The sequence below is a fragment of the Borostomias antarcticus genome (genome assembly GCF_949987555.1).
Source record: "Borostomias antarcticus genome assembly, chromosome: 3".
Classification (NCBI taxonomy): Eukaryota; Metazoa; Chordata; class Actinopteri; order Stomiiformes; family Stomiidae; genus Borostomias; species Borostomias antarcticus.
This window is the reverse complement of record NC_140236.1, coordinates 30,970,157-30,993,202: the sequence shown is the minus strand read 5'-3', so window position 1 is coordinate 30,993,202 and position 23,046 is coordinate 30,970,157. Positions and strand designations below refer to the sequence as shown.

At 46.2% G+C, this 23,046-nt stretch overlaps 2 protein-coding genes across 3 annotated transcripts in view; one reads left to right on the top strand and one right to left on the bottom strand.

Annotated features, from left to right (window-relative positions):
• Positions 1 to 23,046, top strand: part of psmd1 (proteasome 26S subunit, non-ATPase 1) — a gene marked incomplete at its 5' end in the record, with an annotated part of 41,770 nt that overhangs the window by 10,351 nt on the left and 8,373 nt on the right. For both annotated transcript variants that reach the window (XM_084436332.1, XM_084436331.1), the window contains 2 exons: positions 17,743 to 17,857; positions 20,973 to 21,089. In XM_084436332.1, the coding sequence (XP_084292458.1) occupies positions 17,743 to 17,857; positions 20,973 to 21,089 (232 nt within the window). The remainder of the gene's footprint in view (positions 1 to 17,742; positions 17,858 to 20,972; positions 21,090 to 23,046) is intronic.
• On the bottom strand, positions 719 to 10,925 carry htr2b (5-hydroxytryptamine (serotonin) receptor 2B, G protein-coupled; the record flags this gene model as incomplete). Its single annotated transcript, XM_084461728.1, has 3 exons — positions 719 to 1,689; positions 5,093 to 5,293; positions 10,664 to 10,925. The coding sequence occupies 3 exons, from the start codon at positions 10,923 to 10,925 to the stop codon at positions 719 to 721; spliced, it is 1,434 nt and encodes a 477-aa protein (XP_084317854.1).

The following is a 23,046-nucleotide window of genomic DNA, read 5'->3' as shown; positions in this document are numbered from 1 at the left end:
GACATTCTAAAGACTAGCCTATACAATGACTCATACAATTAAAAAAGCTTACCAAAATTGCTGTTAAAATGGGCGGCATTTATAAAGAGTGTTCCCTGTATGTGCGGTATGTAGAGCTGTATGTGTTGTGGAGGCAGAATAGTGTCTGGTTTATAAGGTGGAGGAGTGTTTGTCCTCTCGATAGGTAAGCATGTCATCTCCTGCATGGAAATTGTACACAGAAGATTCATATAGCCCAAAGTGACAGGATTAGCATGGGAAAACACACTGGATCCACAGAGAGAGAAAGAGTGAGCTTCCAGACAGTCATATATCTTCATTCGTTCCTTTTTTTTTCTGGCAGCCTCCTTAAGGACAATCCGGCCTGAGCCTCGCTGGCTTTGACATTATTGAGGGAACCCAACTTAATGTACCTGCTGTCTGACTCATTTCACAGATAATGTTCAGCAACGTCAGCACAGAGTCTGGGGGTCTCTTTTCATTGTGACCTTAGCATCCTCTCATATTTTTCCCTTCAGTGTATAATGTGTGTTTTGGCTCGTACAGCACAAACATACTCCAGGGATGTGATGCTTGTTGTCCAACGGGGGAGAGCACATAGCATTCTCAACTCTTGTGCTCTTTCTTCCAGACCCTCTAGCAGAGCTCGTGCCCCTCTCTGGAACTTTGTGTGAAACCGTCGATAGCTCCTCACAGATGACTCCGCTTCCCGGAAGCCCTAGACATAGCTGACGTGTTCCTCGGGTTTGCAGTCCTCGTTCTCGGTCAGGAGCAGCGTGTCGAGGAGCACGCCGCCGGAGGACTGCGCGGGCGCCTGCCGCCGCCTCAGCGGGCTCTGGTAGCTCACCGGCCCGATGCCGTTCTTCATGCCGCGCTTCATGAACAGCTTTGAGTTCTCCGCCACAGACGAGCGGAAAGAGAGCCGCGTCAAGCTCCGTCCCCCATGCGGCTCCTCGGCGTGTCTGTCCGGTACGGTAGTGGCGCCGCTACTGTAGTCACAGGTGATGTAGCGCGTGAAGGCCTGGCGGAATGTCTTGTTGAACAGGGTGTAGACCAGGGGGTTGATGCCCGACGACACGTAGCCCACCCACACAAAGATCTCCATGAGGCGGCTTATCACGTTGACGTCGCAGCTGGCGCATAGCACCGAGGTGACGTTGGTGATGAAGAAGGGGCACCACATGACCACGAACAGGAGGAAGACTATGCCCAGTACCTTGGAGGCACGCTGCTCGTTGCTGAGGTTCTGCATGGACTTCTTGCCCATGGTGCCCATGGTGGACATGCGGCGGATGGGCATGTCGTCGCCCGTGAAGGGGTTGGCGATGGCGGTGGGATTCCCCTGCGTTTTGTCTCTTCTCAGCCCCTCCACCATGGCCAGTTTATCAGCTGGTGAAGTGGCCGTGGGCGGCTCAGGCTGCTCCCTCTGGAAGACTGTAGAGACGGCAGGGCGACTGAAGCGCTGCGTGACCTTTGACCTAAGCAGGCAGACTTTTTTGCGTAACACCTGGATGGTGAGCAGGTAGATGACCATCATGATGGTTAAGGGGATGAAAAAGGCAGCCAGGGAGCCAAACATGATGAATTCTCTGAAGCTGTCTGGTTTCAGTAGGCAGGTGTGGTTGCTGTTGAAGGTGGCGTTGTAGGGAAGATTTCCCAGGCCTTTGATGGGAATCGGGATTGCTATGCCTGTGAAAAAGAGGGGAGTGGTTAGTCAAAGCATCACAGTTTTATATTAGGTGATCATTTTATAGAAATACCCCACTCTCTACAAGGTTTTTTCTGAATATGTTCCAAAAGCCTAGTGTTCTGCACTGGCCACTGTTGCGCTGCCATCGTTTTTGCATTTTTATTATTACCTCCACTCCAGCGACAGCACAGGGTGAGGGGTAATGTTTTCGATGGCATGTTTATTTATTTATTCGTTCGTTTATTGGTTTGTTGGGGGGGAGCGGGGGAGCGGCTGTATTGATTGGATTGGGGGGTAAATTACAGCGTTAAAATCGATGCCATTTTGGTCTTACGTTTTTATATTCTTATAGTCTTAAAATGTTGGAATCAAATTGTTACGAATGTCGGCAAAAAACAATTAATCGATTAATCGCTCATACCACCCACTAGGGGTTTAACGATACACTAATCTCACGATACGATACACAATATTGGGTTGACGATAACAATACGATACGATACACTAAGGGCAGGTGTGAAGCGTTGCAGTAGCGCTGCTGTTCACACCAATAGTGCATTTCTCCACATCTCTACTCCACTACACTTTGTGAATTTAGTTGTAATATCATGGATAGGCCTAGACAAAAGACGTGTTTGTTACCAGTGTTGTGTAGCCAGCGTTCACTGATATACAATAAACGTATCACGATATTGTTTTCACCTTGACAATACGTATTGTGACGTTTCTGTATCGCGATATATTGTGGCACGATATATTGTTACATCCCTACCACCCACCCACTGATTAATCAACCGTGAAAAATGAGTAACGCACATCCCTCGTTTTCACACCAGTCTCCCAGGCTCCTGTCCAGAGAACCCTCCTGGGTTGACCATGTTAAGCTCAAGGGTGTTTCATTTCATTTCCTACTGGAAAGATAATATAATGGATAACAGATCATTAAAAGCAAACCAGTGTACTTATAAAGTGAGGGTTCACTGCAGTGAGTCATTACCGAGAAGACTAGGGCAGAGGACCCTGAAGTAATAAAAAAATGGGAATATAAAACAAAGATGTTTATTTCTCAAATCTTTTTGGACTTTTTGGACTGTCACACACACCCATAGACTCATCAGTGAGATGAATCACTTTGCACTCTTAAATGTCCTGCTATGAAAGCTTCCAAGGTTCTTGAGCATTTCAGTGGTTCAGCCACTTCATTTGAGAAAATTAATTACTGTTGAAGTTGAAGTAGCGGCAATAATCAGGGAGATCTGCTATTCCTTTAAAAAATCAAATGCCCTAGTAACCTCATCTCTTTGTATTTGTGGTTCGAAAATTGATTGTTAGTTTTAATCATCCCCCTGCATTGTTATGGGAAAATAGATTGCTGTTCATGAATCCTTGGTAAAGTCGCACAGAAATGAAAAAAGCATTCTGTCCCATTTTGGTTCACATAATTGGTCATAGTGTTCACCTATTCAACGATGTATGCCAAAGAAATTACAAAATTCTACTTTTGCTGTAATCTTATATCAAAGTATATTTCTTTCTTCCTGGAAAACAGTAGGTCACGTGCAATTACAAAAACAGGTACCTTAGATTTTAGGCCAATAATCTTACGACATGCACCCGTCAATCAACGCTATCCTTCTATCAAATCTGTTTAAAGTTCTTAAAACTCATCCACTTGTCAATGTTCCAATCAAATTCCTCTAAACATTATGTCCCACCCTCATAGCTTGTTTGCGCCGGAAATACGTCAAACTACGGAAGTTAGACGATCTCAAACGTCTGTTTCTGTGCGACTTTAAAGTTGGGGTAGGGCATTTTTCATCCAATCATTTCAAGGTACCACAGATGTAGCCTTGAGACCATCCTGATCTCGCGAGCTCACATTCAGCTTCTCTCCACAGATCACTTTGGACATCCCCCAATGTTAGGTGATTATTTTCTGATTACATTGGGCCTCATTCACCAATATCTTAAGTTCTGTTCTTAAATTTCTTCCTAAGAACGTTTCTAAGGAAAGCTCCAGTCTGATTCACGACGTGTTCGTAAACCGCCGGAAGAGTTCGCACCTGCCTGCTAATCTCATGGTTTCTCAAGTTCAAAGCTTGTGGCCGCTCACATGAATTAGCATAGGTAAACTCCCCGCCAGCCCCATATAAGGATATGCAACTACAGGGTCGTGCGCAGATGTCACTTCTCTGAATGAATACTAGTCATTCGCGCACACCACTCGCCAGCTTTTCGATAGCATAATGGTTTGGGTGGGGTTGTGTCAGGTGCGTTAGCAAGTCAAAGGACTGCATTTCTAATCCATCGAGGCTAGCAAAATCTGATTTTTATTCAGCCAAGTAGGCCTCCTACTACAAGGAATTTGCCTTGGTGCATAAACATAGCAAGGCAGAACAGTGCAAAATGTCAACGTGATAGAATACAATATAAAAGCCTACAGTCTACAAAAATGTAGGCTATATAGCCTACACAGCTGTCAATGCTAGCAGTTGACAAAAGAGGTACCCTACTTATCTGATCTTATCTACATACTGTATAGAAATGGTTATTGTCATTTGTAAATTGAGTATTAGAGTTTCATCTGTAATGACCATAACCTTGGAGCCGGCAGCAACATTTCACTGTGACTGGACATTAGGCTGCATGTGACAAATAAAGGAATCGTGAATGTTTAATCTTGAGGAGAGATATGCAGGCTACTGGAGGGGGGCTGGCGTGCCCACCGTTGTCCGAGTTCGACCAGCGCGTTGGTGCCATAATGGGTCAGACTTATCTGCAGAGAGAAATGGAATGTGAGCTCACTAGATCAGGATGGTCTCACAAGGCCTCCACAGATGGCCTACTTGCCTGGGCGTCGACCTATATTTTTTGGATTGGTTGGGTTTTCTAAATTTAGCTTACTCTGCTGCTTGCATGACTCACCCATTAGATTTGATCAAGGTAAGTAAATCTAGCTCACCCTTCCTGTTTTCTAGCGTTTTCTTGCGTTATCTTAACAGATAACTACCCTGCCTCTCGAACAAGTTTGTGATCTGTTACATTTCTTCATTTGTTTTAAACTGCGGTTATCTGTACTTTTACTTGGGCAGTGATGTGAAATGGGAGCAACACTCCCAAATTCTTAAACCTTACTCTCGTTTTCTACTTGTCTAAATCTCAAGATGGTTCTCTGGGTCGTTTGAGACCTCGAGCCCTCACTGCAGTTGTGAATGTTTATATAGTTTCCGATTTTATTGCATCCTGCTTTTATTCTGACTGCGTAAACCAGGTCTGCTACCGATCACATGTCGAGAAACTGAAGAGCAATAGCATTACAAATCTCTCAAACTTTCCCTTAAGTTTTGCAACCTGCTCAGAACCTCATGAAAAACGGACCATTCTGTGCAGTCATGTGCTCACCAATGGATATGAGCCAAACCAGGGCTATTTTGGCCATAGCCTTGGCACGAGACTTGTACTGGCTGTGCTGGATGGGCTTCTTGATGGCGATGTAGCGGTCCAGTGAGATGGCACACAGGTGCATGATGGATGCTGTGGAAAATAGGACATCCAGGAAGAGCCATATGGGGCACAGGAAGTCGGGGAGAGGCCACCCAGAATCTGAGGAGGGGGGGGTTCAAGAGAAGTAAGCAGATAACAGAGCAACATAATATGACAGAAAATTGTCCGATGCACATGCAGTCATATCCTCATCCTAACATTCGCCATTCGCTTGTGTTGTTGTACGTGCTACGCCGCGCTTCAATAGTGACAGATTAGAACCAGCTCTCATGTTGGATGTCGTTTTGTTTATTTCCATGTAGAATGAATTTACTGGAAAAAGAGGCTTTTCTTATGATTGTGTATGGAACTGAAAGCTCGCTGCTCTTGATGTGGAGGTATTCAAGTCCCCTCTCTCCAGAAATGTTTATATTGGGTACCAGTGATGCAATTTGTCTAGTTGCACATTAACATTATACAAGATACATTTTGTGCAAGGTTCAGAATCTCTCTAGTTTTTAACAATTTTCAGATTAGTTGTAGCCTGGTTCAAGCCCCTGGATCGCATGCCCACTTGAATTTTTGAAAGTGCAGTTCAGGGTATTGAAAGGCTCTAGTCCAGTGTTTTCTCAGTTGAATTCCTCCCAGGCCAATCAGTGTCGTGTTTGTTTGTGTTTTGTTTTTTGCATTGTGATTGGTTAGGGCAGGGGTCGGTAACCTTTACTATCAAAAGAATACAAAATCTGACTGGAGCCGCAAAACATAATTGAGCTTTAGAATGAGGGCAATGTTTCCCCTTAGATTGTTTTTCAGGCTTGGTGGTACGCACCCAGGCGGGACACATTAAGGGGTTAGGGGGTCTGGAGGTCCAGAGGGGAAATTTTGAGTGTCAAACACTACTTTCTATGCAGTCTGTTTCTATCTAACCTGACGCGCCAGATGGTTTGCTTCGCTTAACCATCTGGGAACTCTCAATTGGAAACTGTTTGGGAAAGGGCAGGCACTTTCAAAAAATACTTGGCAGGTGATTGGATGAAACATCTATCACACGCTAACAGCTCCTTGCTGTCGTCACACCTAAACCCGCCCAGCGTTGATGTTTGTGTTTCAAATTCCTCAGAACCAACGCTGATTGGCGAGATCGTTTTCTGATCTGCCACAAACTGATCTCTATGGAGACTAGTAGTATCCAGACTGATTTGCGAGAGAAACGGAATGTGAGCTTGCGAAATTAGGATGGTCTCACGAGGCTAGCTGCTATCAAGCTAGTTAGTTTAAGTCGCACTGAAATGAAAAAAGCATTCTGTCCCATTTTGGTTCACATAATTGGTCATAGTGTTCACCTATTCAACGATGTATGCCAAAAAAAAATCAAAATTATACTTATGTTGTAATCTTATATCAAAGTATATAATTTCTTACTTCCTGGAAAACGGTAGGTCACGTGCACAACCACAACAGGTAGCTTAGATCTTTGACCAATAATCTTACGACATCCACCCGTCAGTCAACGCTATCCTTCTATCGAATTTGTCTAAAGTTCTTAAAACCCGTCCACTTGTCAATGTTCCAATCAAATTCCTCTAAACATTATGTCCCACCCTCATAGCCTGTTTGCGTCGGAAATATGTCAAACTACGGAAGTTGGATGATCTCAAACGTCCGTTTTTGTGCGACTTTAAGTTGAATGCCAACTCGACCATTTATTTGAGTAATAAATACATGTATTTGATAGTAATATATTAAGTTCCATATATTTTTTGTCAGAGCCAGGGAACCACTAGAGAGGGGCTAGAGATCTGCAGGTTGCAGACCCCTGGGTTGGGGGATGAGCTAATTGCTGAGGACTCCCTCTTAGGCAATACCCATCTCTGAAACGGCTGCAATGGGAGCTTGTTCAGACTGAATAATGAAGTGAAAGGACATGGCCAGACTAGATTATCCTCGCATCATGCGCCTATGTGTTAAAATTCCCTTTGCATTTGATACTTAAGATTGAACTCATGGTAAACATGGTAAAAGTATTTTTCAATGGGTCTTAGTATGATCATCTCAATTGTGTGGCACAGCATTTCTAACATGCACAAGTGTTGGTTTAGTATGAGGCGGAGTACCACTTCCCTTTTCCCCTTATTTTTCATTTTAGAAATATTTTCAGTCTGATATTTAAATAAACTGTGATGGGTACTTTCTGAGAGTATATTTTTGTGGGCCCTTTGTAATTGCTGTCATCTGTGTCTACTTCATGTGGGCAAAGAATATCTAACTTTTTTCTTCCTTTCTAAAGGAGTGAGATTATGTGTGATTAGTTTATACACACAGCTCGTGCGCTGTCTGCTGGTCGAGGATCAGTGGAAGGCCTCGTGTTGTCAAGGCTAGACAGGTGTCCATTCAAAGCTTTTTCTCTTAGACCTGTGAAGTCATTGGAGTGGACCCGCTACAATGTCTATCTTGACTTAGAAGAGTATTGGGTAAAACTGAGCTACAGAGCTCAAATTAAGGGTGAGCTCACAATTTCAATATAGAGGTCTGGTTTGGATTCCAACAAAAGCAAAGCTGGAATGGCTGTTCTACTGAAGTTTATTGTTGTCTTCGTGATAATTATTGTTATTGCTTATTCTAGATGATATCCTGTTCCAGCAAATACCAACATGTAAGCGCTCTGAACTGGTCTATTGATGTCCACCAGGCGCACTGATTATATAAGAAGACAGTTGTGAAGGGACTCCATACTTTACATGGGAATTTCTCTCTCTGTCACCTCAATCAAAATCTTATCAAAATGTAGCTTGTCACAATTGGTCTAGTCTTTATGGAAGGTGTAGGAACTCTCCGAGATGTGATGGTAGAGAGGAGAAACTTGAAACGGGCTGTGTTGTAGATGGTGAGCACTGGTCAACAGAACAGTGTAACTGTTTGACCTCCCGCTGAAACAGATGGAGACTGCTCATACTGGGCTGGCAGGAATGGTCGGCATGATACCGGCAAGTGACTCTCCACTGTGATACTAGCAAGAATGTTCTGTCCTCACCTGGTTAAATTATGATGGCTGGGACAGAGATCTTTATTCTAACTCCGGCATGGATGGTGAACAGATGCTACACTGCCAGGTTTTGTGCCCCAGTTGCGCCAAGGCTCAAATATATTGAACTAAATATTTCTCTCTGCCCTCAACATAAACAATTTTTGTGGCGCTGACTCGCAAACATGGCACTAGGTCTAGCACCTCCCTGCCCAAATCTTTCAAATAACTTTGCTTAATGCTTCTCTATGGTCACCCCGGATTTCTCCAGTGGTATATTTCGGTTTACACCTAGTCGGTATACACAGCTCACCTTTTAAACAGTGGAACCATTTAATTTTTTAAGGTGTTGACTGTAAGCCTTATATTCATCTGCCCAGCAGATGTGGAAAAAGACTTGGGGATCATGAACAGCTCTTATAGACAGCGAGTGTACGCCTAGTTAGACCTGCCTTTGTGAAAGCTTTCGTTTGGCGGCCTGTCTAAATATGATTAGGTTCACCTGCTCATAAATATTGAATGTTTGAGGTCATGTTTGTTATGATTAGCGAAACGCCTTTCTTCAGGCAGACACAGCGGAAAGTGGAGGAGTTATTGAGAACCATTTCTCTAGTGCAGATGGCATCCTCCTAGTAATATTGGAAATTGAAGAGGTGAAAATTCGCTACCTGTTTTTTTTCCCCCTTTAAAAAAATAAATAAATAAAGTATTTCCCCACAAGGTGTTGATACCGGCCAAATGTACTACTTCTCCCTCCTGTCCTACTGGTCAATTTCAGGTGGTATGTGGATGCTTGCATTCAGCTCCTCTCCTGTTGTTTGACTGCGCAGCCTGTTCTGAACCCAGTCTGGCCTTAATGGACCTTCCCCACCGGCTGGCTCTAAAGGCACGGCGTGAAGCAGTCAACACTGTTTGTGTGTGTTCATGACCTGCTCACCATCTCTCCGCACCACTGTGCTCTGTGCTCTACATCCAGCGAGTCCAGAGGACGGACAGCTGCCCTTCCACGTCTCTGAGAGGGAGGAATAGACCCATACAAAGATCTCTGCCTGAACGTACACATGCAGTCCCACTTTCCGCTCTCCGAAACACAGGCCTAGTCCTCTGACCAAACCACCTGTCGGTTCTTTAGTGTACACCGTAGTCATGACCATCCCTCAACTCTTTTTGAGACGCAATCTGTCAGCTTACGGTTTCCGGAATCACAACGAGGAGCGGCTTAACGACCCCGGGATCGATGTGTAGCCTGATAGGCGTGAGAATCTGACCCTGACCCCGTTCATCCCCGTCTTCCTGCTCCTGCGCCGATGGAGAGCGTTAAGATGCGATTGAAGGAAGTCGCTTTCCCAACTTGCCTCGTGCGTGCTTTTTTCGCACGCCACACATGGTTCTTATGCAAAAGAAAGTGGTTTGTTTTGTGAAAGCAAGCCTCCAGATTAGATTCCTTCCACGCACATACGAGGTTGGAGGGGGGACAGTGTCGTGTCGTGTCACGGCCCGTGGGCTTCAACAGAACTGATGAGAAGTAACGTCTTGGCAGAAGCTCCGGCGTCAAAGAAGCCCCCGCCGTCAGGCAGACGGAGGGAGGGGAGCGGAGGGGAGGACATATGTTTAATTCTGCACTTTGAAGCACAGCTGTATTTGTACAGCTACATCACTCTGGAATCAAAAGCAAATGTTTTCGGTTTGTTCTGTCTCTCGATCCCCGCCCCCCCGGAACCCCCACCCCTGCTGCCCTGAGCGGAGGAGCATATGACAGAGGAGGCCATGTTTGTTTGTTCAGGGCTTGTAAGTCGTTCATGGGTAGAAAAGCGAGCAGGATCATCGTGATTATTTTGGATCTGACATGGCCGTGCCACTACTGTGATTGCACAGCCCACGGAAATAGGCTGTTTATGGTCCACTATCTTATTTTTCATCTGCTATAATCTGTTTATAGCTGGGCTGGCTGCGATTCAACATGACCTCCGCTTGCGTTCTATTTTAAAGTCGTCCACCCATCATCTATCATATCTGCCCACATATTTTTGCTCGGTGGTTGTTGTATATACAGTTAATAAACAATGAATGCCTTTTCCTGCCATCACATGGGTAGTCTTTTTCTGCAGAGTCGCTGGCCATGTTTCACCGCAGGTTCAAAACGCACCTCTTCATGAAGTACTACCAGGATCCTCCCTCTTAAGCACTTATTGTATTTTTAGTTTGCTATTCTTGCACTTTGCCTTCAGCACTAGATTATGCTCTTAGTCACTTGTTTCGAAAGGAGATGCACTTGTGAGTTCTGTTGAGTTGTACACTGACTTCCTACGGTAAATGCAAGTCGCTTTGGATAAAAGAGTCTACTAAATTACTAATTTAAATTCTTACCACGCGCATTTGCCTTCTGGTACATTAACTGAGATAAGATATACTCTGTAATGGTGGCCGGGCCATATGTGCCGGCGGTCATCCTGGTGTGGTGTACTTACTGTAGAGCACAGTGACCAGGGCGATGGGCATCACCAGGACCCCCACCAGCAGGTCGGCCATCGCCAGTGACATCAGGAAGTAGTTGGTAGCGTTCTGCAGCTTCCTTTCCAGAGACACGGCCAGGATGACCAGGATGTTGCCCCCGATGGTGGGGATGATGACCATGACGATGAGCAGGGCTGCCCAGCGTAGCTCGGTCCCGGTCCCCTGCCCGGGCCCTGGGCCGCCGGGCACCAGCGGTGCCGCCTCTGGCTGGGACATGCTGCGGTGGAGGGGGCGGCGGGCCTGGGCGCGGGTCGGGGCTCTGCTCTGGCTGTCTCCGGAGGCTTGGTCAGCATGGTCACTGGGGGGGAGCGGGGCAGGTATGGCCGCTCAGCGCTGGCACACGCAGCCTTTCATCTCTGGCGTACCACGCAGCCCATAAGAACCGCCCCGCGGTCCCAAAAACGCTCCAAGGCTAACAGACCCAGCCTAGTTAAACGGGGATCCTCTCCAGCAGTAATCCAAGCGCAGGTTGTACTTCCACAAAAAAAGTAAATGGAGGCCTCTGATTGGTTTTCCAGGCGACAATATCTTCTGGTTCTGTATACTCCCCCTAAAACGATCAGTATCTAGTAAAAGGTCAAAGAAAACAAAAGTGACAGTTATGTTTTTCCAGGGGCATTGTCCCCTCTTTGAAGTCGTAATGGTTTTACTGATTAAAAATTATGTGGGATATTCTCAGACCATGGACAAGTAATTAACAAGGAAGTGGCTATCAGCTGTAAGCACAGTTTGCATGCTGTACTGTGCACTGCTATATTGCAGATGGCGATTTGAAATCAATGTTTGGAAGTTTTTTTTAAAATTAATGCACCTAAGATTCTTCACAAAATGTGATGGTTATTTTGTATCAGAGATTATTAGCTTAAGACACATTATATTTTTGGTTAATTTACCATAGTGTTGTGTTGTACATTGAAGGGAAAATTAGGTTTTAACCTTGTTATACTTGAACAGAAGTTAATGGAAAGGCATTATTTTATTTCTGATGTAATTTATACCCGTAAAATTGTCCTCATAAGTCTTAAATTGAGAGAAAGGATTTCACCCTCCTTTTGCCTCTTTGCAACCAGCTCAAGCTGCTGACTCATTGAGCGTAATAACCTCGTTTACATGGTTGTTTTTATTAGTTGTCCACAGCAATTAATGGTTCTACTGTATGTATTGTAAAGATTAGACTTCTGAACTAATGCTGTTGTAGAAATAAATAGTTAAAAATTTCCCCCCAAAATACATGGGTAACATTAATTGTAGAATTTGGTATAAATTGTAGACTACTTAACTGAAGTGTGGAACTAATTATGGAAAAGTGATCAATTTGTGTTTTGCCATTTCAGAATGATGAACAAATGGTTAGGTAGGTAGGGTATCTTACCGTCTCTTGAGGCAGCAGCACTTGTGCCGTCCTTTAGTTTGTCCTTGTGAGGTTCACTGGCATTGCTTTCAGAGCTGCCAATTCCTCACTCTTGTGTGTGTAGGATGAACTGTGCAGCTCATCAGCTTCAACTTCATTCCTCAGCCGGCTAGTCAGTCTCTGCCTTTTTTCCTACATCCTCTAGCGTTTTATATGTGTACCCCTCCAAAATAACAAAATGTCACAGACAGTCCTCCCCTTGAGGGGAAAAAAAGCCTAATATCTCACATTGGCGCATTCCATGCTCAGGAATTTCCTTTGTCCTTGTGTGTTGGAAGAACCCCACGATCTGGATGCGCATCACCTACAACGATCACAGGTTTCAAACTTCTAGAGGTCTGCCCCCTCTCGCTCCCTCACGCCGCCTCTCTCTCCCTCACGCCGCCTCCCTCTCTCTCCACTCGTAGCTCTCTGGTGGACTTGCACTCTAGCTCGCCCGAGCTCTCCCCCTCCCAGCCCGTGAGTCAGGCTCAGGAGAAAACAGATGAATGTCTTTTGGCTGGCCGTGCGCCAGAGATTCTGGGAGGTAATTTCCTTCAACACAGCCGACCTACTGTTTATATTTGTCACTTTCTGTTCTCTCCTCTGGTGGAGATGAGGGATCTGGGATGGGGGCGGGGAGTGGTAGTGCTGCTGTAGACTAAACGCTGCTCCACACCTCTCCCCCATATCCCTCTGACACCGCATTTGCATTTCTTTAAGATGGATTCATCATGTGCTCGCTTTCATCCTGATACAGGTTTTTAGAAAATTGTAGGATGAGTGCTATCATTTTGTACTTAAGAAAAAGATTTTTGTCTAGGTTTTATTACACGCCACCTGTCTAAATGTAATGTGCTTCCACTTCTCTTATCGTCTGGCTTTTCAAAGATGAAAAAGCTCTTAAAGTGGAGCAGATGTATTGTGATCTTGGGACTGTGCTGGCCCTGAACGCTGGTCTTCCTCTCCTCTTTGAGGCAGGGTCCCTGCTCTTCTCCCTCCCTGGACGCTGGTCTTCCTCTCCTCCTCTCTTCTTTGAGGCAGGGTCCCTGCTCTTCTCTTCTCCTCTTTGAGGCAGGGTCCCTGCTCTTCTCTTCTCCTCTTTGAGGCAGGGTCCCTGCTCTTCTCTTCTCCTCTTTGAGGCAGGGTCCCTGCTCTTCTCTTCTCCTCTTTGAGGCAGGGTCCCTGCTCTTCTCTTCTCCTCTTTGAGGCAGAGTCCCTGCTCTTCTCCTTCCCTGGACGCCGATGCCCTCTGTCCATCTGTAAAGAACATCTTGCACATCTGAAACTCTCCTAATTCGTCTCGGCTGTCAGAGTCCAGATATGGAGAAGTATTTCATGAGCTCACTCCCTCTGTCTACAGTGTGTGGCTTCTGACTTCAGTACCTCATCCTCAGGACTGTCTTGTTTCTCTCAGACATGGGATTGATGAAAGCTCTTGATAGGGCTCTAATTTGTGACAGCTGGTGTAAAAGACTGCCCTCCCTGGGGTCGTGTCGGAAAGATTGGCTTTTAGTTAGGAGAAAGGACAGAGACCCCCCCCCCAGCCTCTCTGTGAGGTTGTTGTTCCTGATTCTGTGATGTAAAGTAGTTGCTAAGGGAAGTGCTAGCGCTCCTAGACATCTGCTCTGCACCAACCTCTGCAGCGACTGGAACTTAACATTACTTGAATGCTTGTAACTGACCAGATGGGTCATTTTTTGTATATATATTGAGAAAGTACCAGCGGTCATATTTTAGCACGGCTTTTTCACCTGTAATTTGTCGCCATTTTTGACATGTCCTGGAGGAAGGAGCTGCACAGCTTCCTCTTTACAACACTGTCCAGATGCTTGTCATGACTGATTTACAGTCGGTAGGTAATGTGATGAGGCAGAACCGTAATAATCTGCTACCTGGCTTGCTTTCCTTATCAATTAGATCCTTGTGTACTAAATACACTACTGATTTGATCAGCCTTATTATTTTGTTATTCTGCCATAACTTTGGTCTTTGTGTTCTTGTCTTGGCATCAGCTGTCCTCTGAAGACATGATGTATGTGAGGCGCTCACACACTGACATACACTTGGAGAGAGGGCGCTGCGAACTCCTGGAGTATTTCAGCTCATCTCCGTTTACGAAGTCTTAAGAAAAGAATCCTATGGACAAAACTTTCTACTTGGGATATGGACATTTAATGCACTTGATATGCGGCATGCATTTATATGAAGAATTTTTGGTTCAGCCATCGAGACCTCATATACAATACCTGACGACAGTAACCACAGACCCGTCTGTAGCTACACACATGCCTCCCTCCCTTCATAAGCAGGGCTTCATCTAAGAATAGATTTGTGGTTATCATCTGACTACCAGAATAGCATCTTATATCCCTGTTGGAGAAATTGAAAGGTGATCCGGATCTCCCAGTGATTGCGGTGTGTGATCAAATGAAGCCATGCTTCTCTGAGATGAGCTGATCATTCCAGACAGGCCAGCGGGTCTCAGGCTGAGAGAGCGCGCCGCTGCGTTCATGGAGGGACTGGATGAGTCCTTGGGAGGCTTAGCCATTTATTAGCACAGGACCTTCTGGACTTTATTTACTGTACACTGAAATTAACCCTGTTGGTTAATTTAGCATCTAATTACAGCTCGAGATTCTACTCTGATGAAGGATTAGCCTCATATAAATTGGTATATTTCCAGCTTGTTTGTTTTTGGTTGTGGGTAGATGGGGGTTTGAATTGGGCGTTAAATGGAGACCGAGCAACTTTGGATCATAACTTCGGCTATTTAAGTTTTCACTCACTCAGTTATTTTCAACATGTCAGTTATATGACAGCTATATGGTCTCAACTATGGCCCTAGCACAACCCTAAAAAAAATACTATTTAACATTTAATGTCCTGCAAAATATAGGTACTTCATTCTCCTAAGCCTAGAGAGATTTGTCACTTATCTTCTTTCACTCCTGGCATCTTCAGTTTCTCAAACCAGTGAGGTTTTTCTCTCTCGTCGGAACAGAAATTACCTCTTCAATTGCAGCAAAGCCTCATGTTTCTGGGGGAGTTGGCGTGATGTTTGTGAGTTAGTGGCAACAGGGAGTCATGCACAGGGATTTGTCGCCAATGATGCTAGGTTTTTTATTTTTTATAGGGAATTGGTTTACCACCTATCGTTTCTCGGATGAATTGCTATTAAAAGCCGACCGATGGACTCTTGACCGTTACAGGGAACCAGACCTTTCATGATAATCTCTACAGACGGTGCAACCTTCACGGGACCGGCCAGTGTTGCTCTTATCAACAATCTTTGACAGCAGAGGCGAGACGGATGACACGCTGAATATACTGTAGCTCAGGGCGAGACGGATATGGCTGGATGTACCGTAGCTCAGGCTACCTCATCTGTGCTGTCAGTTGTTTTCTCCCCCTCGATTACAAGTAGGGGGAGGGACATGTCTCTGCCTGTGAGAACACGCCTCAAGTAAAGACATTACGCTGGGATATGTGGTAATAAATTTCCAATGCTGATAGTATCACACACATTGTAGTCATTTGAGAGGGACACAACTTTTCAAGTTACTTCACTGCCTTGGAGGGAACCTCTTTCTCTGGCTAGATTTTCCCACCGCACCACGTCCTCTCTTTTACGATCCTCAACTGTGATTAGATGAATGACCTCGTATGAATGACGACCTTGTGCTATTTAGCTGCTCCTTTTCCAAAGTGTCTCATTGCTTGATGTTCTCCTTGGGTCTTAACCCTAATCTGAGAGAAGAGCAAAAATCGAGTTGCTCACTCACCAGTACCACTTCAGTCCTCAGGGCTCCAGACTGCCACCAATTTGGCGGCATTTGCCACTGTAAATCTGTCCACCACCACTAAACAAAATGGTGGCAGTGCTGCTTTTTTAATAAAAATAATTGTAAATATCATGGTCAAACAGTTGGCCGATTTTGTTTGATCATTCAGTATCCTCCTTTTGAGCTGCCCGCCGGCGGCATTTCTTCTTCTTTCGTCTCTCACGCAGTAATGTAGGAAAAGAGGATCAAATCAGACATCAGATATCTTATCTCTCCACACAGACACCGTGGAGGACCTTAATACAATCAGCATTGAGGGGTTTGGAGTCCTGACTTTGATGCCAGGGAAAGTATTAGCACCTGGTTCTAGGGATGCACCGATGCATCGGCCGAACATCGGCATCGGCCGATGTTGGCCTTGTTGACTGAACGGCAAATAAAATGACATTCACCGATGGTAGTGGCCGATGTTATGTCGCAACAATTATGGCTTTTTTTGTTGCAAAACGTAGCCTACCCAGCTGCAGATTCGGAGAAGATCCGTGACGTAACGCTGCAAACGCACGTGTAGTTTGCTTTCAAATTAAAGTGAAATCAAAATTGGCGTTTTGGAACCAAAAGCTTAATTTCTTTGTTTCCCTGGCACAAAAGGGGGAATAAAAATCTAATAAAATAAACATTGGCCATCGGCCAGATTGTTATTTTAAACATTGGCATCGGCCCAGAATTTTGCAATCGGTGCATCCCTACCTGGTTCATCCATAGACAATGGGCGATCACACACTTTTTGTGCAACCAAAGGATGTGCTACTCCCACTTACTGAAAACGTAGCACTGCCATCAGTGTAACATGTTAGTCTGGAGCCCTGACTTCTGTTAGTGTAGACCTCATTAAATGTGCTTCACATCTCAAACGCTAAATGGCAAATTGGCCCTTACCTCTGTAGTCACTTTGTACATCTTTGTGAAGACGTGGCTTATAGAGGTCCCAAATTCAAGCTCAACTCCTGCAGGCCACCCTCTGTTCTCACCCCCCACACTACCACCCCTACCCGCGAGCCCCACCCCCCTCCCCCGTTCAGGGAGGGTGCTGGGATTGAGGGATGAGATGGGGAGCAGTCATAATCACCTTGTGTAAATTGTTTAAAGAAGCCATCTTGACACAGCTGCCTGGGCTTGGGAGAATTTGTGAAGGGTATTAGAATCATGTGAAAGAACATGCGAGGAGGGTCCGCACAGTGAGACTGAGACTGGGGCTCTGGTGGAAGCCAGGAAAAAGTGAGGTGGGAAAGGAAGAGGCCTGGAATCTCCACGCGAAACACAAGATCCCGGGAGGCACTGGTAGGAGGCTGGACAAGTGTTCCAGAATGTTCTCTTCATCACGAGGGCAGTACGACATGCAGACTGTACCAGTGATAGTTTTGACTAACGGATATTATTTGCCCCCCGCCTCCCCCGTTGGTGAGGAATGAAGCTGTAAGCTTCCCCGTTGTATCTTGATAGACTTTGCTCAGCCTTCACGGAGGCCAGACACATGAAGGCTATACCCCAAACCAAAGATTTAAACTAGCAAAATGGTCAGGCACAGGATTTTCCCTCTTCCATGTTCTACAGCGACCCCCAGAGAACGCACATAACGATTTGGCGAGGCGTCAGACCAGTAAGTCACTGTCCCTGGTTCACACCCCGCATGTGCCCATCCCAAGCTCGCCCGTCCCAAACGTCCAACGCGGAGCTCCAGCTGTGGCCGTGCGGCGCGCTTCCGGGGACGCCCGGTCAACCGCCTGATCTGGTGTTGTTCATCGGTGAATAACCATGTCTCTCTTCTCCATCTCTCCTTCTCCCATGTGCTTCCCAGAACCCCAGAGCAGTGCCCCAGCGTGGTGTCCCTCCTGTCTGAGAGCTACAACCCCCATGTACGCTGTGGAGCTGCCATGGCCCTGGGCATCTGTTGCGCTGGGACGGGCAACAAGGTGAGACCCCCCTCCGCCCCCCCACTACTGCTTCATCTTTCTAGCTCTCTGAACTCCGCCTACCTAGCCTGGGAGGACGGGCTCCTTCCCCGGCGGGCGGCTCCTCTCCAGGCTGCCACTGTTTCTGTCTTATTATAGCCCTTTAAAAGAAAACTGTTATCCCCGCATGAACAAGCCACCATTCCCTCAAAAGAAGAATTCAAGGCTACGACGCCAGGTACCAGCGTGCGCTAACGAGACAGCTGCCCCACTACGGTGCATCACGCCGCCGTCAGTCTCTGGCAGATGAACAGAGCAGCGCGGCTGTGTGGGCAGCCCTGCGGGATTAGTGGCTACAGCCACTACTGGAACTCAGGGAGAGGCACAGACAGGTTAGCGCCCAGGGGGCTCTGATGGGATCTAGCATAGGAGGAGATGGCCGGTTTACTGGGGATCCCAGAGCTGGATGGTCTAGACTTTAACCCTTTAATGCACAAACTATGCAAACCCCTTCTAATGCACAACATGGGTCAAAAGCGTTATTGTTATTTCATGCATGGCTGAGTGTTTCTTTGTTATATACGTTTTAAAATCAATTTATTTCATCATTTAATATTCCAGTTCATTAAATATCTTGTTTGATTACCACAAATCATTCTTTATGAACAAAAATAGTTTATATTACTACATCAATTTTTATTTTTATTCAAAAAATAAGAACGGGAAAATTAAAATAAGGCTTTGTGATGATCTAAAACAGATTCATTGAGGAACACCTGGAATGCTGAATGATGAAATTAATGTATTGCAATGATATAGAAAATAAAAAACTGTGGGGTCACTTTTGACCCATTTTGTGCATCGAAGGCGTAGTCCGTTGACCCAAGGGCCTTGCACCATTGTGCTCCTATGATAATTGCTGCATGTTGAACCCCTGGAAAGAATAGCCTTTCCCTGCTCACCTCTTTTAGGTCATCCAATCGGCATACATCATCGGTGCTGAAACTGCATGTTTCTTTGTTCAGTCCCCCTTTATGGTCCCTTGGAGAGATGAAAGTGATGCAGCGATGACCTACAGTATGCTGTCATTGCTGTGCAAAGGGTTCCTTTAAACCTGGGAGATTAGTCCTTTCATAAAGCTTATCTGAACCAAGCTAGAGCAGATTTGCCACCCCTAAGAACTGCCCTGGTTGCCAAGCAACAGCTGTCAGTTTTCCCGTCAGAGCAAATGGACCTGAATGAAGTCACCATGTCACTGTGAATGAAGGGCTATGTCACAGCGTTTGAGACACAAGTCTGTCTGTCAAGTAAATTATTATTTCAAAATCTGACATGAAATCAGTGAAAATGAGGCACATTTTGAGGACAAAAGGAACATTGAGTTGGGATTGCTGTTTCGGCGGTTCAAGTTGGCATATCATTACGGAGCTGTACCCTTGTGGTGAGACCGGCACATTGCGGTCTGGCGTATTGAAAGAAGCAAAGGGAAGAGGAGGCCGTCGCCAGAGACCGTCCGTCGCCAGACCCAGAACGGATTAATGATGTGGGCTGATCACTCAGGTGCGGCCCAGTCCAAGCAGAGTCACGGCCCATTAGCAGCTGTGGATCGAGCCCAGGGGGAAATGTTCTGGGCCGGGCCGGACTGGCACCGCCGGCCGCACCGCAGCCCTCGTCCGCAGCCAGGCCCTCAGCACAGGAGCCCCCGGACTCCAGGGAGAGGAACCATGATGTTGAGGTTCGAGAAGTGGGTCACGCGTTAAGTGGAAACGCTGCAGCCCTGCCATCATTTACACAGCACACCTGGAGGTTTGGAGAGGGCTTCTCCTGGTGTTATTACTGCTCTCGTTGGCGCTCCTGCGCTGCCCAAAAGGGAAACTGCAGGGGAAGGCTGTTTAGAGTTAGACCGCCTTTTCACACACCCCATCCGTCAACGTGGACGTTTCTGCGCCGTCGTGAATATCCGTGTGCAAAGCTGTTTTGCATCTAATGGGTTGCTAGGAAAATGAGCTGGACCTGAACATGCCAACAGTCCAGATCTAGAGAAACGTCAAAATGTTTGAGCTCAAAAAGGAAGATGAGGCCTGCCATTAGTGTCCTATTATCCGATGATGAGGCCTGCCATTAGTGTCCTATTATCCTTAACGTGTTTGACATTTGATGTGATCTCAGGGAATATTTTGCAAAGCCATTTTTTCTGAGCCTGAGAAACAGGTGGTACACAGTACAGTAATACAGTCTCCTCGACACCGTGTTCTGTGTCAACGCATGCCACCGAATTAAACGTGCCACTTAATATCCTCATGGTGTCAGTGCAAACACTCCGATGTGTCGCAGCGGCCCCCCCCCGAAACAAGCCGTGGAGCGATTCTCTCCTCTCCATGTCGCCATGGAGGCCGCTTGTTTCTCTCCTCCGTAGGCCGGGCGGTGTTGGGTTACAGTCGTTACCAGAGTTGGCCGGGGAGCAGAGCGGAAAGGAGGGAGGAGAGGAGAGAGAGAGAGGCAGACCGGGTAGAAGGAGAGATGAGGATGAGGAGGGAGGCGGTCTGAGGAGGCATAGGGGGCAAGAGGAGAGGGGAGGGGTGGCCCTAGTTGGGTTTCCTAATAACACCAGCGAACTGAAATTTGTACTAATTTAAGATATTAAGATAAAAGAAGCTTAACATTAACTAATTTACGTTTAAGAAAGGTATTCTATAATTATTTTGTATTCTAAACATTTTGACTCGTCTGCTTGACACGAAAACATATTAGAGGATAGTTTCTCTACCGTGGTGTTTATCAAAAGTCTGTTGAGGCTCTCCCTGACTCAACCCTCCCAGTTCCTTAGAATCCCAGTGCCAGGCAGATAGGCTGGCACCATCCCAAAGTGCTTTTAGTCTTAATACCAGTGAAGCTTAGGTCCAAACATTGCTCTGAGGCGGCTGCTGCGTTCACTCGGTTTACCCCTCAGAGCCCTCTTCACCTTCAAGAGGCTGGTTGAGATGGCCCATCTAAAGCAAATGGTACTCAAGTTTCCCTTCAGTGTGGCAAAGCTGTTTGTGAAGTACAGAGATGGGACGGATGGCCAGTGTTCGTGTTTAGCCTATTGCTTATTTATCCCCATCAACATCGTTGCCCCCTTCTCTCCCCTCTACAGGAGGCCATCAACCTGCTAGAGCCCATGACTAACGACCCAGTGAACTACGTGAGGCAGGGCGCCCTCATCGCCTCCGCCCTCATCATGATCCAGCAGACTGAGGTCACCTGCCCCAAGGTGAGTGGGACAGCTCAGTCACAAGTGAACACTAATAATAATAATAATAATAATACACTTTATTTGTATAGCACGTTTCATACAAATAAATGCAGCACAAAGTGCTTTACAACAGATAGTGTGCTTCACATAAAAATAGACGTACAATAAACAAAAAGCAGGAAAATAAGATGGAAGATAAAACACATTAAATTAAAGATAAGAATCAAGTCAAATGCAGTATAAAAAATAATGTACTGTTGAGATATACATTAAAAAAGAACGAGAAGTGACACTGGCTTTTTTCCAATGTAAAAATGGGCATACAACTATTTTTGGGGACTTGGGTTTTGTATTGTCAAACATAATAGCAAACATAATTAAATGACTGTTTTGAATCTTAGGCAGAACACATTTTTGAGGTGCCTCAGCCTTGTAACCCTTAGAACGGTCATTAAGTTATCCATGGTTCGTTAGTAAAAGCCATCAGGCACATCTCCCATCAGCCACTCTGGTGATACCTGCGCCCCCTCGCCTCCGTGTTCAGAGGTTAAACAGGGAGAAAACGAGAACAGAGAAAGCACTGTGGGAAAGACCGAGCGAGGCAAAGTGGTGTTGAAGAGCTTCAAGGGAATAATGAGAATTGGAGGGGAGGACAGAGAACTACCCACTCTCCATCTCTCTCCCTCTACTGTGCGCAACAAGCTTTGGCACACTCATTTACGAATGCTCAGACACCATTTCCCAGACTGCTGCTCTGGTCTGGTCTCCCCTCTGTGCAACCAGGGGCTCTGTGCTCAGGGTGGCATCGCTAGGGGCGATTGTGCAAGAGGTGCCCTTTTAAAACCGGAGACATTCGGCGTCTGTGTTTGCTCGAAGACCAGCCTGTTCAATTTCCAGCTCTTGGTTTTGCGTAGTGTCTTATAATGTCGCGGCCGATGAAAGTTGCGTGGCGGCAGAATTATGTTTGTCCGCGTTGTCGCGGCTCAGACACGCAGGTTGTTTATGAACACAATGTCCACACTGTCGTTCTGTTAACGGCTGCCTGACACCTGGAATGTTTCTCAGCACGTTCCGCTTCACGGCCAGACACGCGCACACACACGGTATATGCACCAATATAAACAGTCCACTCGCCTTTTCTCACAAACACCCACTTTCTCGGTTATTTCCTTGCATGAGTGTTAAATGTTTGAAGCCGAGCTGTCATTAATTTGCGGAAGGCTTTTTTTTTATGCTAAGCTACGCTGAGGTTTCCAAGTGCTTTTGAACAGGAAGGAGATTCGGTGGAGTTGTGTTAAATCGAGTTCCCTAGGTCGTATTTGCTCACAAGTGGGTCACTTCATCTATCAAAGAGACATATTAGAATAGCCCTCTGGTTAGGTTCTATGTTACAACACATTGAAGTATTAACAGTATCAGTAGCCATACAACCATTTTTACTTTGTCACCATACCGGGTGGCTAGTAATTCTTTTGCCATCTGATTCCCCTGACTCCAGCTCAGTGTAGCTGGCAGCCACAGCACTCTCCTCTGCCAAGCTTCTCTGTGTGAAATGAAGGCGGGGGAACATGAAAGGGCGTCTGGAAAAGAGAGACGTGGAATGAGCCGTTACCTCCCTCCAGAAGTGGCGGCCATGAACGAGTTTAATCCTGATCCTAAAGAGTGTGAAGGGAAAAAGGACTGAGCAGGTACCGGGCTCCATGTCAGTCCCAGACGCGCGGCACGCAAGTCTTAATCTGCCACAGCGCCGGGTTAGCCCAGACGTCCAAGTGTCGTGCAGTACTCAGAGCCATTAAGGCCAGGACTCGCCACGAAACACCAGAACCAATGCGCAGGTGGCCGCCTGCCGAGAAAAACTTTATTTTTTCCCCTCCCACGGGCGCAAAGACGGGAGTAGACGCACCGCGCGGCTGTCGTCAGCATCGGCTCGATTCGTTCTGAGCCTGCGTGACGCGCGGAGTCCAATATAAATTAG